At 39.5% G+C, this 16,844-nt stretch overlaps 3 protein-coding genes across 9 annotated transcripts in view; 1 reads left to right on the plus strand and 2 right to left on the minus strand.

Annotated features, from left to right (window-relative positions):
• camk1b (calcium/calmodulin-dependent protein kinase Ib) overlaps positions 1–3,660 on the minus strand; it is a 45,490-nt gene extending 41,830 nt beyond the window's left edge. Inside the window, exons 1-2 of one of the 4 annotated variants that reach the window (XM_040029334.1) lie at positions 3,530–3,650; positions 1,687–1,699 (exon numbers count right to left, since the gene is read on the minus strand). In XM_040029334.1, the coding sequence (XP_039885268.1) occupies positions 1,687–1,697 (11 nt within the window). In that variant the 5' untranslated portion in view covers positions 1,698–1,699; positions 3,530–3,650. The other 3 variants (XM_040029331.1, XM_040029332.1, XM_040029333.1) reach the window with 3 other exon arrangements.
• Positions 3,661–5,546: 1,886 nt separating this feature from the next.
• On the plus strand, positions 5,547–14,977 carry nek4 (NIMA-related kinase 4). Of its 4 annotated transcripts, XM_040029238.1 has the most exons (17): positions 5,756–5,852; positions 6,841–6,931; positions 7,172–7,438; positions 7,529–7,726; positions 8,473–8,580; positions 9,145–9,299; positions 9,461–9,605; positions 9,943–10,551; positions 10,636–10,686; positions 10,763–10,912; positions 11,417–11,581; positions 12,262–12,328; positions 12,445–12,557; positions 12,736–12,827; positions 12,943–13,154; positions 13,235–13,371; positions 14,247–14,977. In XM_040029238.1, exons 3-17 carry the CDS (start codon positions 7,325–7,327, stop codon positions 14,343–14,345), a joined length of 2,415 nt encoding a protein of 804 aa, XP_039885172.1. In that variant the 5' UTR covers positions 5,756–5,852; positions 6,841–6,931; positions 7,172–7,324; the 3' UTR covers positions 14,346–14,977. The 4 variants fall into 4 exon arrangements, with proteins under 4 accessions (XP_039885169.1, XP_039885171.1, XP_039885170.1 ...); XM_040029235.1 differs by lacking the exon at positions 6,841–6,931 and having other exon boundaries at positions 5,547–5,852; XM_040029237.1 differs by lacking the exon at positions 6,841–6,931 and having other exon boundaries at positions 5,547–5,852; positions 13,238–13,371.
• Positions 14,978–15,103: 126 nt separating this feature from the next.
• Positions 15,104–16,515, minus strand: spcs1 (signal peptidase complex subunit 1). The gene is made up of 4 exons (XM_040029374.1): positions 16,369–16,515; positions 15,734–15,793; positions 15,566–15,652; positions 15,104–15,391 (listed from the first exon to the last, which is right to left on the minus strand). The coding sequence occupies exons 1-4, from the start codon at positions 16,402–16,404 to the stop codon at positions 15,266–15,268; spliced, it is 309 nt and encodes a 102-aa protein (XP_039885308.1). The 5' UTR covers positions 16,405–16,515; the 3' UTR covers positions 15,104–15,265.
• Positions 16,516–16,844: the final 329 nt, after the last annotated feature.

Raw genomic sequence — 16,844 nt, forward strand, 5'->3', positions numbered from 1 at the left:
TTACTGTTAACATTTAAATACATATGAGTCATTCTACACCACATCATTTGGTGTGCTATTTAGAGAAGATGAAGTAAAAAGGAAGTGTCTCTAAATTAAACATGAAAACCAGCATGCAAAGTGAGGACAGTTGTATAAGGAAGTCCAGTTAACCATGTGTAAATACTTTACTGATAAATCTGATGTTGCACAGCCTGTAGTCCCGTAACTACTGTGAAGAATCAACAAATAATAAAAGAGCAGACTAACTGAATTCCCATGTGTATGCTCACCACCTGTCTCTTTCTGTGGAAACTGTGGATTCATTTAGCAATTTTTACTTTAATGTTTTCCTTACAAAATAACCTGGAGTAACTTCAAGTCAGGACCTTGAACCTGCACTGCCAAAACAACTACTTAAAGTTGATATGTTGCAATCATTTCTACCATCATAGTTGTTTCTTGGCCCCAACCACAGAAGCTTTGCATGATTCACTGTTCAAAATAATCCTTGTCTATCGCATTGTAGGATTTGGTGCAGCCCCTCAGTTTGTCCGCATTCCAAAGCACAAAGTTATTGCTCCACTACCTTTAAGCCAAAACTCTTCTGATTGACTACCTGTTGCAAACAGAAGGTCTGAGCTGTTGAGATGATAACTCTCTTTTATTTACAACATACAGACCCAAGAGCAATCTGAAGTCTGAGCTTTTGGTTCACATGGATCGTTTGTACACGTGCTTTTTGAAAGTCTGGCATTTAACAGTATAATATTATATAAGAAATATTTATTTATTTAAATATATATAAAAGATATATTTTATGATAACTATGCAACTACACAGTCATGACCCCTTGATTGTAAAGATGTTCGTTTTCTGTATACAAAATGGTTGGGTTGCATAATAAAAAGCTACAGTAAAACATGACTTCCATTAAGAGACTAAACAATGAATTAAACCACTGAAAATAAAACTCTTCACAGTTCTGAAAGGCTTTGTATTTTTTAATCCCCCTAACTGCATAAGAGCAAAAGACTTTTGAGAACATGAAGCCAGAGGAAGAGTGAAAACACCTCTCGCATGCTGCTTGTTTGTAGCATCTCACCTTGCTCATATGGAAATTCATGTTAATTCATGCACTGAGAAGAAGTGACATTGAACATCAAAGTCATTTTTAATCCATATATGCGTCAACCTTTTGTTGCCAGTGGTTGCATTTTCTAAAGGTAGCATTACGCAGCAAATGCCAACATGCACCTAAACCTCCTTCACAGCACTTTTATATCAAAACAACACATTTCAAGCCACTGGAGTTTAATCCAGTTAGACATGAGCAAGGGTGTCTGTTGTTTTTTTTTTTATTAAAAAAAAAACAGGCAAATGCTATAAACAGCAGATTAAGGTTCATGTTTCACACACGCAAGGGCAGAAAAGGCCAAAGCTTAAATATGTGGAAGAGTAGAGGAAAGATACATGCATGGTATTGTATGAGCATAAAGCGGATAAAAAAAAGCCCTTCAACGTCCACGGATGGCATGACTTTGGCCAGAGGGACACGATAAGCTGCTCAACTGAGTAAATAAGCAACAGGACTGAAGAAGCTGGAGGTTGGAAAAATGCACAATATCATAGTCACATTCCCTGAGAAGTAGGTGACATGCAGCATTCACCCCCTGTTGAAGAATTAGAGAGAGTCGCTGTACTCACTGGTTTCCCATTCCTGTGATGCGCAGTGGACAGAAGAAACACACACACAAACACACACACACACGACGACAGTTAAATGTGACAAAATGGCACGTGCGAAAAAGCTCTGTCTGGCCCTGCTAAACCGTCTCTCACACTCACAGACACACAAACACACACATGAACACACCACAAAATGAATGCAAAAGACTGAAAAAAAGAGGAAGTAGAAAAAGTTAAATTAACATTTAAGGAGACAGAGCTCTGCAAATAACTTATTTGGCTTGTGTCTCTATAACGATGCAGATAAACTCCAAATTGGTTCTGTTTATTCTTCTTCTGTTTTTTTAAAGAAAAAAAATGATTTTGGCTCAGCTTAATCACTATTATTCCATACTTCTCCACACCATCTATGGCAAACTGAGGGGAAAATATGCTGCCAAGTATGAACAAAAAGTCAAAGAAATGTCCAAGGAATGCATTCCTGTTAAAGCAGACAGAGTTCACTGAAAGCTCACTACACTAGTGCAAAGAGATGATCTTTCAGTGATTTTAAAACCTTCAGATCAGTCTGGCTATGTTTTTGAATCAAATTTCATAATCCTACCCCCAACATGTTTGGTTATTTATCTTGATATCTTTATTATCTCTTTGGAAAACTAGTGTTTTTGTTTTTGAGGAATCTAGTTTTTTTATTTCCGAGAATGTTGCGCACACTGACAAGGACGAAAGACACAGGGGGGAAAAGCAGCTGCTGTCAAAACAAACTAACAAACTCCATTCACATATTTCATACAACAACAACAAGTTTCATTAGGTCAAACACTTGACAAAGACCTCCACAGATGTGGGCAAGCTCTTTTTCCACAGGGTGCCAAGTGGAACATATTTAGAAGCATAAACACAGACAGTGAAAGAGAAGAAAGAAGAGCCAGTTTGTGTTTCCCAGAGTCAGAAAGCAGCTGTCAACTGAACGCCATGGAGCCCATCCATACCTGCATATCAATCAACCGACCTGCACCCATCTGCTCGCATGGCAAACACATTGAGATTTTTCTAACAGCAGTGTTGATTGGTCATCTGCTGTCAGTGACGCACACCAAATCTCCTCTTAAGGCCAGCTTATCAATGATAAGAGGACTTCTTAGTAGAAGAGGTGAGGAGGTGTGTGAAGTGTTAAGAAAGTGAGAGACGGTGTGTAAAGAAAGCCACAGAGAAACAGAAAGCAAATAAACGACAGAGACAGATGGGGTTACACTCAAACTGCTTTAAGGACTTCCCGGGGAAGACGTACAGTGTGATGTGTTTTTACTGATGAAATCATTACAGTATTTCTGATTTACAGATTAATAACAGGGATCCTTCTGGCCTAACGCTTTTTGTAGACATACCATAAGTTAAACTTGAGCCATTTAGATAGATATCTACCTGTATATGATTTCAGTGAAAGAAGAAGAGGATAAAAAGCGATCACTTCAGTCTCTAGTATATTCCATGTCAGCATCTGATCTTCGAAACAGCAGCTTTAGTTACACCGAGGTCCTCTCGGAGTGAATGGGAGGATATAACGTGACCCCGGCTGCTGTTTATGCTTCAGCAGCCTAAAACGCTGAAAACGAGTTATTTTTAAAAGTCGTTAAATCTCACTTCAGCTGTTATGAACACATTCCTTCTACGGAAAAGTCCTTACAGGCGAGGTAAATGCAGCCAAAGTGCCCGTTAACGACAGCTTACCTCACAGAGAGCTCAGTGGGGGAGAGCAGCTGTCCAAACCCTGACGAGAAATCGCGCTCAAGCGCCTATCTGCTCTTTGTCGGAAGGGGTGGGAGTCAAAATGAAAGTTAGCGCAGTGTCTCCCTCCTACCTGAAAATGTGCTGTCACGAAGGTCCGGTGTCTCTGCCTGGAGCCCGCCGGCTGTCTCTCCTACTCTGAGCGCTCGCGCTGAATCTGCACGCGCCAACCTCCACCAGCAGGGTTCCTCCTGACGTCACCGCAGGGCAAGGACGGACACAGTGAAGCGGACCAATCACCGCTCTAGCAGTGTGGCGCATAGGTGAACGGCTCTGTCGCACCGACGGTAGCTACCTCCTCCCTCTTTCCCTCCCCTCACTCGTGACTCCCACACCTGTAATAAAATGCTTGGAGGCGAGAACACCTGTATCGACGTGCTGTTTCGATAGTGGCTGTAATAAACACAATGTGTCATGGTTTTTATGACGTTAACAGCCAAGGTGCTGTGGTTAACAGACTTGGTTAACAGGCTAGTTAGGTATTATAAGCTCTAATAAGTTTAGATAAATACTTGTGACATGCACACGCTGAGTGGTGTAGCCGCTTTTATTGGCCTGCTGTCACATAGAAGTGCGACAGTGTTGCAATAAAATAATCGTTATGTTTGATCAAACGAGGATTGCTTTTTTTTTTGCTAGACATGACCAGGAGCGTGTTTCAAAGGGGGTATGGGGTGTCACTACCCCGCCTAAAATATAATATACCCCACCCCCATCAAAGCCACTGAACTAGAGTGATGTTAATCATAAAATCCCTAACACCATCGGATGGCACCACATATAGGACTAGTAGGAATGTTACTTACATTTAGTCAAGTATTCTACTCCAGTTTACTGGGCATGTTGCTTACAGTAAGTAAAAACTCATGAGTTTTAAAATTTGCTTCCAACTCTTCTGCCTGTTGTTTCATGAAACAATAAAATCAGTGACAAACCTAATTTTTAAAACTGAAGCCAAAAATAAATAAACCCATACAATTTTTTTTCAGTACCATGTGCATACACTCTGTCCTGTGCAGACACCTCTAAGCTGAAATTGTGCAGTGTCAGCTTGTACGGGTGTAGTGCTCCATCTAGTGGATTACATAACCTCAAACAGGTCAAGATCATTGCAAGCTTAAAGTGGTCTTCTTGGAACTGAAACACGTGTGCTAATACACAGGATGTTGTGTATCAGTTTATTTGAACCTTTTTTTAATCATTGTACCCTGTGAGTGTACCCTTGTGAGAAGTCCATCCCTTTATGTTTCACAATGGAATCATAAAACGCTATTAAATTGCTCTTCAGCACCATCTAAGCTTGCATCCTGACAAAGAGCCACTGGTTTTAAATTATCTGAAGTGTCTTGAAGTTCTCACTCATTGCAGATGTCAGGTGTAAATTTGCATTTAAATGTAGTTTTCTCTCTGCTGATACAAAGCTTAGACCTATATTGTTGGATGTGGGATTTAAACATTAAAATAGGATATTATATGACTTGTTATAAAGGGTTCATAATTTCCATGCCATAGCAGAAATAGTACATGTATAACTCGTAATTTTAATAAAGAAAGGTTACAGCCAATGCAGTGGTCCAGTGTGCTACCAGTGGCGTCATCAAGGGGAAACCCTAACGTCTCCCAATATGTTTTTTTTAAAAATACAACGTTTTGCTATTATGTAAAGAAACAAGATCTTTCTAAGATCTTTTTAGATCTTAGAAATTTTATTTGACTTCTAATTTGATGCCTGTTTTGTTAAAAAAAAATAGTATTTTGTTTCGTTATTCATTTTATTTGTATTTTTATGTATTTATTCGTTTTATTTATTCAGTCATTTTTTATTTCAGTTTTTAAACATCTACATTTGTAATTAAACAGGTCACACGTCCTCGGTGGCTTCTACGCTTTGTATTCTTCTCTCAAAGGGTAGAAGCGTGAATTAAGGTGCTTTAGGTGAACAGTTGTGCCACTGTCCCCTGAAACGCATACAAAGCGTCTCTGCGGTGAAGGCGCTTCTTGTTGTGACTCCAGGCACTAGGTGGCGCTGTGTCACAAACTGAGCGCTGCTTTCCCCCCTCTCACCTCATCATCGGCAGTGAGCGACCAGTTGCCTAGTGACGAAAAAACTGTCCAGCAGGGCTGATTTCCTGCGTTTCCAAAATCTCGTCGCTGGCGCTGACCTAGGGGGAAGTTTTTTCTCCCAGCAGATTTGTTTGCGTCGCATTCACAGCAGGATGCGGGACTGAATAGAGCTGTTACGCTTGACGGGAGCGGGTCCTCTAAACTTTTGGCGTTTCGGGCCTCGTAATGAAGCGTTTTGAGGAATGATGAATAATTACACTTTCATCAGGGTCGTTGGGAAAGGGAGCTATGGGGAGGTGAACTTGGTGAAACACAAAACAGACCGTAAACAGGTGAGAAACAGAGCGGTTGTAAGTGGAAACAAACCCCAGATATGTTAAAATAAGCACGCCTTTCAACCACATGCTAAACGTTTTCGTAGAGACCCTAAAACCCTGCTAAGTACTGCTAGCACAAAGTTAGCATAAGTCCTGTAAAGTCTCACGGACTGAGTTAAGGTTTTATACCCACTGAAAACCAGTGTTTCTGCTAACTTTGGCATTATAACAACAGCTTAAGCTTGTTAACCACTGTGATGATAATATTTCTATACTCTGTTATTGTGTCTGACAGACGTGAAGTAGTCCATTCATAACTGACTTATAAATCAGAACTCTTTGCTCCTATAACTCAGCTTTTCATTGCACAATTTATTTTCTTTCACGATGAAGCATATATGAAATCACCTCCTGCAACACGATTTTTGTGGGCCAAAGTTTGTATGTACATGAATATTTGTAATGATTTCTGTGAGATATGCTTTGCCAGTTACAATTAGAGTACCATGTGTAACTCCAGAACTTTGTTTTATCTGGATTAAACTATCTTCTGATATTTTTGTTTGTTAGTATGTGGTACAACTTGTCACATTTGTTCGATCCAGCGTGACAGATGGATGCAATTAGCATTTTCTGCCGTTTTGTGACCAAGAATTTCATGTTAAAATTAATTCTCTCAGCATTATTTTGGAATAGAACCATATCTCATTCAGAAAGTTATTTTATTGTGTGTTCAAATATGTATGTAAATAAGTTTACAAGACTATTTGAATCTTCTTTTTCTTTCTTTTTTTCATATTTTAACTAGCCAATACTCAGACATTTATTTATTAATTTTTCCGTAATTACAGACCCGTTATGAAATACCAGTGAAATTTTCAGGCATGTCTTTAATAGTTTCCGAGATATTCATATTCAAACATTTCCTCAGATTTCAATGTGAGGAACAAGGTCTGAAAGTGGCTGATCCATCCATCCTATTTATTTTTCACATATGTCACAGTGGGAGCTGGGCATTATTCAAGATGTCATAGGGGAAGCAGCAGTATGGCACCTTCTAGCAGTGAGATGACAGAGCTACCCGTTGTAGCATTGTGGGTTGGCCTTTTAAAAATATAAAAATTTTCAGTGCATCTTCTAATAAACTTGTATGCATTCATATAGTTTAGTTTTTGTTTTTTAATGTATTTTTTCATAACAACTATTGACCAGTGTACTTCATTAAAGGTGTTCCCAGGCTGCTAGTCTATAGAGGAACAAAGGCATAGACTTGTAAAATCTATTCAAAGTGCATAGGTTTTGTTTTTCAGCACACGTGTTTGTGTTTCTTGTAGTATGTTATAAAGAGATTGAATTTGACCACCTCCTCCAAACGTGAACGACGTGCTGCGGAGCAGGAGGCGCAGCTGCTGTCTCAACTGCGCCATCCCAACATTGTGACTTACAAGGAGTCCTGGGAAGGAGATGACTGCCAGCTGTACATTGTGATGGGTTTCTGTGAAGGTGGAGACCTCTATCACAGGCTTAAACAACAAAAAGGAGAGCTGTTACCCGAGAGGCAGGTGGTGGAGTGGTTTGTCCAGATAGCCATGGCATTGCAGGTGAGTTCTGCATCAGTTTATGCATTTTTTCCATCATTTATTCACATAAAGCGACAGTCACTCTCTTATTTCTCTTATTTTTTATATCAGTACCTACATGAGAGGAATATTCTTCATCGGGACCTTAAAACGCAGAATATCTTCCTGACGAAAACCAACATCATTAAAGTGGGGGACCTTGGCATTGCCCGAGTACTGGAGAACCAGAATGATATGGCCAGCACACTCATAGGAACCCCATACTACATGAGTCCTGAACTCTTCTCTAATAAACCTTATAACCACAAGGTATTTTGGATATCTGTTTAAAATGACTCCTTGTCTTTGAAGTTATATAAGCAGGGTAAAGGACTGGGATGACTTATTAAACACAAATGTGTAGTATATGGAGTCAAACACATCAGCTAGGAGGCAGCAACTCTCAGGGCTTCATTAAAGGGCACATTAGCACATGCATAAATAGGATTGCCTTGATTGTTGTTCCCAGGCCGTTGGTGCATAGAGGAGCTGTTCTCTAAGCAGGACAAAGACATAGACTTTAGTAGCTATTAAAAGTTTTTTGTTTCAATGCAGAAGGAAAGCTTTGGCAGTGCACAGAGACAGTGTGCCAGGATGATCACATAAGAAATGAACTATCATGTTTCTTTCCCACAGAAGTGAGACAGTGCTAGCGCTCTGCCAAATAGGTTATGGCACCAAACTGTATGTGTAACTTTAGCTTCCCTGATGTAGTGTTTTATTGGCTCATTACATGTTAGCACACTGTGCAGTATAACCAAGGAATGTATCCACTAATACTGGCCCACATTAGGGCAAAATGTTATGTAGCTGAGGTATCCAGCTTATAAATGAAAGAAACTGCAAGTAGTAATGTAGACAAGTTAACAAGTACTTATGCTTTGAGTACTTAATTTAAAGGTCACATTATGCCAGGTACAAAGTCATGAAGTCCACTCTCATGAATGATGCTCCCATAGACTTTGTATGATAATGATGCATACATCTTTTTATGGGTTGAATTTTTCTGTCTCTAGTCAGATGTCTGGGCCCTGGGCTGCTGTGTATATGAGATGTCTACACTGAAACACGCCTTCAATGCCAAGGACATGAACTCACTGGTGTATCGTATTGTAGAGGGAAAGGTGAGCTTTATATTTTAACATATTTATGTTTTTAAAAAAATTATTATTAATTTTTTATTCGTATTTTCTTTAGGTAAAGTATTGTAAGTTACAGTATCTATCCCTCTATCTTTGTCTGGGTTACGACCTGGAACACCCGCCAGTCTGCCACAGGGCTAACACAGTGAAGCATACAACTGTTTACACTCACATTCACACCTATGGTCAATTTAGAATCACTTGTTAACCTAGCCCATGCATGTCTTTGGACTCCAGGAGGAAGCTGGACTATCTGAAGAGAACCCGCACAGACATGGAGGAGAACATGCGAACTCCTTACTGAATAAATCCATTTTAATATATTATATCAAAATAATATCTATGCCACAATGTAGTTTAATGAGCCTAAAACGTTTGGGTGATTTTGTGAGTGTCACTTAAGCTCACTTGTTTACAAGCCCAGACTGTGGTTTCTGTGTGACTGATAGGTGTCTTCAACCATTTGGATTTGTTTTTTAATAATTAACACTTGTCCCATGTGGTTTATTCTGAACGGTGATAATTGTCTTCTGGGTTTCTAAACAGCTTCCACAGATGCCCAGTAAGTATGAGCCCCAGCTTGGAGATTTAATCAAAAGCATGCTGTCTAAGAGACCTGAAGACAGGCCCGATGTCAAACTCATTCTCCGGCAGCCCTACATAAAACGACAAATTGCCATGTTCCTTGAGGCAACAAAAGAGTAAGTTCCTTCTAAGTCATTTTAATGAAAAAAAATCAAAAATGGTGTTTTGAAATTTTCTTTGTATGTTTTTATAACCTGATCATTTCTGCCCCTCTCTTTGTGCAGTTATCTGTTTGTTCTTAAAGGCTTATTATGTGTCTTGATTTTCACTTCCCCAGAAAAACTGCCAAGTCACGAAAAAGACCTGTTGGTGGCAGTGGTGATTGTAGGACCAGCAGTGTGTCACCTGTGATGTCATGTCAGCCAAAGCCTGAGAGGCTGGCTCCCAGTCCACAACCTGAACCTCGTGCCAGGGTAAAGCGGGTAAGTTAAGGATGAATACTAATACTGATTTACCGTAATAAAATGAATCCTATGACTTATATTATTTTTATTTACACAGTGGTAGACTGATGGAAGCCTACACATATCAGTGTGTAATGGTAATGATACTCAGTCAATCCTTTCTTTTGAGTTTTCTTATTTTCATCTCATCTGCGCTCATTAAAAAACTCCCCCCTTTGTGGAAAGTATTTGTTTTCTACTTGGATATAGGTGCTATATAGAAAGAACACTCCTGTTAAACTTTTTGTGATTAAGTTAAAGATGTTCATATAAACAAGGAACCCTCTGTGATTGTTGTTTTTGTTGTTAAACTCAGAAAGACGACAAATCGCAACACTTTAAAGGCCGGAACGGTGTGGTAGACAGCACTCCCATCCAGACGCCTCCGCCATTCAAACCCTCTTCACCTGATGCTTTCAGAGCATCCCTGCTTACTGTTAGCAATATCGATATTGATATCCCAGTGCAGCTGGACAATGACCTGATACAGAGACAGGTGCAGAGGCCCCAGCCTGTCGTGTCACATCACCGGGCAGCTAATGAACCTCTCACGCACAATGTGAGCAAAGACAGCAAGGTGAGAGGGAAACCAGATCCCTCTCCCCCTCCTTCGCCACTAAAGCCCCCTCTGAAGTCTGTATCAGGTGTTTGCAGCACGAGAGAAGACGAAGGGAGGGTGGCCGGTGACTTGTCTGACTTTCAGCGACAGGCCAAATCAAACCCTGGGGACAAGTTATCTATCTCGGGGGAGAAAAAGATTTCAGATATGGACGATAAGGATGACACCATGGAGTTACTGAAAAAAGCTGATCCACAGGACCCAAATCTAGAAAACGAGGTTCTAGAAGCAGATGCAGACAATAAGAACAACACTGTGACTCTTTTCAAGCATGCTCCAGCACACCTACCTACCTCAGACATCCAAGTAAGTGTCCTAAAGTACCTTCTTTTGATGTTTTCATCTGAAGTGTTTGGTGTTTGTTTTATTTGTTCAATTGTATCTCTGTAGGAAAGCCTAGAATCTACTGAAAAGCTGTTAGAGGCACTCCCTCCACCACTGGTGAGTGCTAAATAATGCAGATATAGTATAGAACACGTTGCCTCGTGTTAATGCAATTGTATTTGTGTTTTTTCAGGAACCCGTTAAGGAAGAATCTCCCTTACAAGCCAGTAAGCCAGATCGAGCTGCTACATGTCTAACTCCTCTGTACCTATCATCAGAACCATCTATATCACAGCAGCACAGAGGAAAGCACACAAGACAGAAACATGAGGACCAGGACAAGGTAAAGACTGATACAGGAGTGATGTTGCTGAAATCATTATCGTTCTAATGATATTTTAAAGGAATGGCAAGACAAAAAAGAATGTGTCTGTGTAGGTTCTCAGTCATCATCAGTCAAATCATCCAGGCATTCTTAAGAGCTTGACAAGGAAGGGAAGTGGAAGCTTCAAGTTTGTGAAGCTGTTTCACCTCTCATCCAAGACGCTTCTTCAGTTGTAAAATAATCGGAGGAGAGTCCCTGTTGGATGAGAGGCGAACCGTCTTCACAAACCTAAAGAAATCCAGTTGCCTTCTTAACGATGCTCTCAAGAATGTGCTGCTGATCTTCTTTCACTGACCTTTCACTGACTCTCCAGTCAGCAAATTTCATTTAGCATTTGTTTTGGTTAAGATCTGTTCCTAACCACTTTCTATTGCAGTGCTAGCCAGCCAGCATGCGTGACAGTAACAAAGGAGTGAGTTAGGCTAATTAAAGCAGTTGTTGCATCTTGTTTTGTCCTTTCAGTCCAAGGTGGCCGCTCTTAGACCTTTACCTCAGCTTCCTGTTGATACTGTAGCTGTGGAGGGGAAAAAGAGGAGCAGGAGGAACTCGGAGACCAAGAAAGCTGATGTGACTGTGACCTCAGAATCAGTTAGCTCCCATAATGATGGACTTTTACCAGCACCACAGGTGAGGGCATTCCCCTAAAACCACAGCTTTTAATTTCTGAACATTTGCTTTGCCTAAGACATAACGTTTTTGAGAGAGATAACAGATTATCTATATCTGCATTTTTTAGTCTTCTACATCTTAGAAACAAATGTCAGCAAGAGTAAAGAGAACAGTGTCAAAACAGGAGCAAGGCCAAGGCTATACTCAAACTTTGATATTTTATTATTTCCTTATTACAATATGACGACGTCAGCCTGTTATGGCATCATTTGACGTTGTAGGCCGTCGTATTGGAAAAAATAGAAAATATGTTGTTCAGCTCCATTTCATATGTTACATTATTCAGTATAATTTCTTGAAAGTTTTTCTTCAAGGTCAATCTTTACTTTGGGTGCTAACAATGAAAGTCAAGGTCAAATGTTTAACTGATCTATCTAGCTGATCCCAAGGCCTAGAATGTTGTTGTAAAGTTTGAAGATGATCTATAATAAATTTTGGGTAACAGTTTTTACTAATTTTCACCAAAATGAAATCACCTCGAACTGTGAATGCTAGTCTGCTAACCAACAGACAGACAGACAAACAAATAGATCCAATTACATACTCGCTGTCTGTGGGGGCAGAAAGGTTATTTCTGTTTTAATTCTTGTCATGTTTCATAGTTTATGCAATATTGTTCTATCAAATTTTATTTTTAGGATCGTCCCCTCTCTGCAAGAGAGAGAAGAAGACTGAGGCAGTCCCAAGAGAGTGCCAGACAACCATGTACGATACTCGAAACTCAAAGTGGAGCATTTTGTTGCAAAACAAACAAAAGGATTTACAGAAATTAATATTTGTTTCTACATTTCTGTCTCTGATTAGTTTTCTGTCTTCCCCAGGTGTTAGTGCTGTACGGAGGGCATCTTATGATGTCACGTCCACCAAGGCTGAGCATGACAGTGCCCCATTTACTCGATCTGTGTCTGCCTCTTTTGCAGAGTCCAATAGTAAGGTACAGACACGCCACCCACTGTGATAGTGCATTGACTTTACTGTTCATTTGTAAGCTACATTACATACTGACTGTGGCACTGGCCTGACTGAGAGTGACCCACTGCAAATTCTGCCTATTGTGAGGCTAATCTGATCCTATCGTACTGAGTCTGAAACACAGATCTGTGTTGTATCAGCAGGATAAGCTGCTGGAGCAAAAGTCAGATGAAGATGAATGCAGCTCATCCACAAGTTCCACAGAGCGTTCAGAAGGAGACTGCAGGGAAAGGTAAGAGCATATGGCAGTAGAATTGAGTGCAACTTAGCTGAATTATAAAACTGAACCAAAACCTAAATTTTCTTAAACGTGTGTTTATAGTCCATGTTTTGTGGTCTCTCTGCAGAAAGACTGAATCCAGCGACATGCACGACTTAGTTAATATGATGACTCAGACTTTGAGAATGGATGTTGGAGATGGTGTAAGCGAGGGGGACAGAGGCAGATTTGGCTCTACCGCACTGCCAGAGTTTAAACTGAACAGGAAATACAGGGATACCCTGTTGCTTCATGGGAAGGCTCGAGAGGAAGCTGAGAACTTGTCACTCGGTCAAATAGGTTAGATGCTTTGTTCAAACCCTTTGCAATATGTCAGTCTTTATGAAACTCCATTGTGTTAAATATGTATGTCACTTCAGAAGGCTCTTCATCTGGTCCGGCCAAAATAAGAAGAGCCATAGAACGTCTGAGAACAGATGTGGTGAAGGGCCTGGGGGTCAAGCTGTTGGACAAAGTGCTGGAAGTGATGGAGGAGGAGGATGACGCTAAAAGAGAAGTGGGTAAAACACATCCAATATCAAGATAAAATTACATGGATAGGTCAAGGTTTAATAAACCATATAGTAGTGGAGAGGAGAAAAACATTATTATACCAATCTTCTTGGTTTTAAATAAATCAAGAACAACATCTAAACAAGTGCAGGCCTCACTTCTCTCAGTTCACGTCAAAGTTTATGGGAGAGCTCCAAAGAGAAAACCACTGCTGACTAAAAAGACCACAAAGGCTCATCTCACATTTAATAATTTTTAATTCTGCTTTCTACCAGAAAATCCTGAAGGAGAATGGGTGGTGATCCATTTGTGCCCTGAAGCTCAAGTATACCAGCAGGTCTATATAGCTCAAAAAACCCCAAATGAAAATTTTGGAGTGGCCTAGTCAAAGTCTGGACTTAAATCTGATTGAGATCCTGTGGCATGACCTTAAACCATCCACTGTGGCTGAAGAGTGGGTCAAAATTCTTCCAGTTTTGTGAAAGACTTATTGTCAGTTTTCACTTGATAGCAGTTCTTGCTGCCAAGGGTGGCACAATTAGTTATTAGTTTTAGGTTTTTCACACAGGGCCAAGTAGGTTTGGGTAGCTTTTTTCCTACATGAAAATATAATCCAAAAACCATATTTTGCATTTACTTGGATTATCTTTGTCAGATATTGGAATTTGATGTTGCTAAACATGAAAGTATGACAAATATGGAAAAAACTAAGAAATCAGGAAGGAGGTGAATACTTTTTCATGGCCTCGTACATTCAGAATATCTAATGAGACTAACAAATTTGCCATTAAAACACCACTCGTGATCATGTACAGATAAACATGCCAGTTCACAGTAAACTGACCCCACTTGTCTTCCTTTTTTTCTTTTTTTTTTTAGCTGTGCCTTCGCGACCTAATGGGAGATGAGAAGTACCAAGCCTATGCTGTAATGGTGAGGCAGCTGAAATTCTTTGAGGATATGGCCTTTAAGATTTAAAAAGCACTATATATGAAAGCTTACATGTTTTTCACAATCGTCTGTGTGGAAAACCCGAAGTAAGCTGGAGCAACAAATCTTAAATGATGACACACATCAAGATGGTCTTTGCAAGAAATATACCAGCATTCATGTTCAAACATGGACTGAATTGAAAACTGCTCAAAGGCATTTTTTTCCTGCCACTACCAACATGATTGTTTGGGACTGTTACATTTTTTTCCAGACAACATGCAAGATCTCACTTCTGACTGCAGGTTTTGTCATGGGACTGTCATACAGATATAATCTTATTGTGTAAATCACATGTAAATGAAGTTAATTTCTTTCTCTTTTTTTAAAACTTAATTTCAGTATAAACACAAAATGTGAAAGCATCTAAGGATTTTCCAGATCCCTATGCAAATAGTTCTGTCATGTTTAAGCACGCTCTGTCTTTCCATTTGCTGTAGAGGAATATCACCTTATTTATAATGCAAACCAGAATTTCTAGAATGGTTACATCTGTTGAGGACACTAAATCTTCCCCCTACTGCTCAATTGTATTTTCTTATAGCCAAAATAATGTAAATTAGATGTAGATATTAACATGTGAACAATTTCTAATAAATCCTTAATGTATTTCTTGTTTATTTTTCTTGTTCTTGTTTCATGTTGAAAACCAGAATAAAACATTTAATTGATAAAAGAATTAAAACAAGATGACTGCATGTGCATTCTCAGCATTCCCAAACATAAACATAATTTAAAAAAAAACATGGACTGTATCAGGTGTTTATTATGTGAAACACAAGTTTCATTGCTGGGTAACACTGTAACAAAGGGTTCTTACTAAATGCTTCAAATGTGAATTGCAAGACTTCAGTACAACATCCAATATAAAAAGATGTATTAACAGGCAGATACGGGGTGCCTGCGAGTTATTTGTGCTTCTTCTTTTTGGTGCTTTCCTGAGGTTTTTGGCTGGGCTCTGCAGTGCTCTCTGGTAAAGCCGGCTGCCAGGACAGAGGATTCCTTCTGAACATAGGCCATGGAGGCAAGGTCAACTAAAGCAAAGAACAGACCCAAAATTAAGTTATGATGGATGTTGTTAAAGGGCTGGACAGGTGTGAAAAAACAACAATGTGTCTAATTCTGACATGTTTTCCTCTCAGGCTGAAAGGAGAGCAAGGACAGAAACATGTAACAGGTGCATAATGTATCTATCATGGCAAACTTACCACACAGGAGACAGCAAAACCAGCCAAGACAATGTACACTGTCCACCCGAACTGTTCAATGATCAGACCGTACACAAATCCAATCCCCTGCAACAATTACACAAATATCTTAAAATCTAAGTTCAAGTAAAATTAAAAAAAAGATTGTGTGACATTTTGGTTAGTTACCGCTGAGATGAGTATTATTCCCTGGAAAATCTGTTCTGCCAGCTTCTGACCTTTATAATCCTGGAAAACAGTTGTTTGGGGAGGGAGGTGTGTTTGTCAATGAATGTCTTACGTGAAAAGGATGTACACCATGATTGCTTAAGCTCTCCTATGCTACTTAACCCCCCCCCCCCCCCCACACACACACACACACAAAAGCAATAACAGAAACAAGTACCAATGTCGTCATTAAAACAGCTTTTTTCAGTGTAAAGTGTGCAGATGAATATAACACCAAGACCCTTCAATTCCTGACTGAAGGTTGCAGTGTAGTAATGAATTTGTCTTATGGGTCCGAGCACACACATCAAGCTTCTTTAGGTAAGACAATGCATTTGCAATATCAATAACCAACTAATAGCTGCTGAGTCCTATGGTAAATCTATCTTTTAAATCTTCTTAATTAGGAAGAATGATCTTCTTCACGATTTTAGGTTTAGGGGATAAATCATATAACAGCTGTTACCTGCGTAGCCACGACTCATCGGCCAGCTACCGTTAGACAGGTTAACTTTAGCTCAATAGCACAGCATGCACGAAAGTCAGTGCGAGCCTGACCGTGCAGTTTCTGATCAAATAACCCAATTACCGCTTACCATATGCGTGGGGAAAGACTTGAATATAGGCAGCATGTTTCCAAATGAAATAAGCTACCATAAACTTGAAAGAATTAGCGAGAACAAATCGAAGGAACTGAATTTCCGGTTTCAAAAAGATACGTCTGTAAACGAAAAGGACCCAATTACAGCGGAGGAAACCGCGCAAGCGCAAAGATCTACAACGCATACGGATTGGACGAAGCCGTACGTGGTACAGTCAAATTTGGGTTTAGTGTTTGTGGGAATATATGATTGGCCACACAAGTGCCAGTCAAAATATGTGGCTCCATTATTTTAGTTGTTTTATATATATATATATATATATATATATATATATATATATATATATATATATATATATATATATATATATATATATAAATATATATATATAAATAAATAAATAAAAATAACGTAGCTTATGACACGTTTGTGTTAGTAAAACGCGACAAGATGTAGTTTTTCAGTCAGGC

This window comes from Simochromis diagramma, unplaced genomic scaffold (assembly GCF_900408965.1).
Source record: "Simochromis diagramma unplaced genomic scaffold, fSimDia1.1 OVJJ01000483.1, whole genome shotgun sequence".
Taxonomy (NCBI): Eukaryota; Metazoa; Chordata; class Actinopteri; order Cichliformes; family Cichlidae; genus Simochromis; species Simochromis diagramma.

What these genes read in the sequence shown, in the direction of transcription:
- spcs1 (XM_040029374.1), bottom strand. Translation starts at nt 16,404, where the DNA reads ATGCTGCCTATATTCAAGTCTTTCCCCACGCATATG. An exon ending in AGTCTTTCCCCACGCATATG is followed by an intron (nt 15,794 to 16,368) that starts GTAAGCGGTAAT and finishes ACTGTTTTCCAG; the next exon opens with GATTATAAAGGTCAGAAGCT. An exon ending in GAATAATACTCATCTCAGCG is followed by an intron (nt 15,653 to 15,733) that starts GTAACTAACCAA and finishes TAATTGTTGCAG; the next exon opens with GGGATTGGATTTGTGTACGG.
- nek4 (XM_040029235.1), top strand. Translation starts at nt 5,763, where the DNA reads ATGATGAATAATTACACTTTCATCAGGGTCGTTGGGAAAGGGAGCTAT. An exon ending in CTCGTGCCAGGGTAAAGCGG is followed by an intron (nt 9,606 to 9,942) that starts GTAAGTTAAGGA and finishes TGTTAAACTCAG; the next exon opens with AAAGACGACAAATCGCAACA. An exon ending in AGGATGACGCTAAAAGAGAA is followed by an intron (nt 13,372 to 14,246) that starts GTGGGTAAAACA and finishes TTTTTTTTTTAG; the next exon opens with CTGTGCCTTCGCGACCTAAT.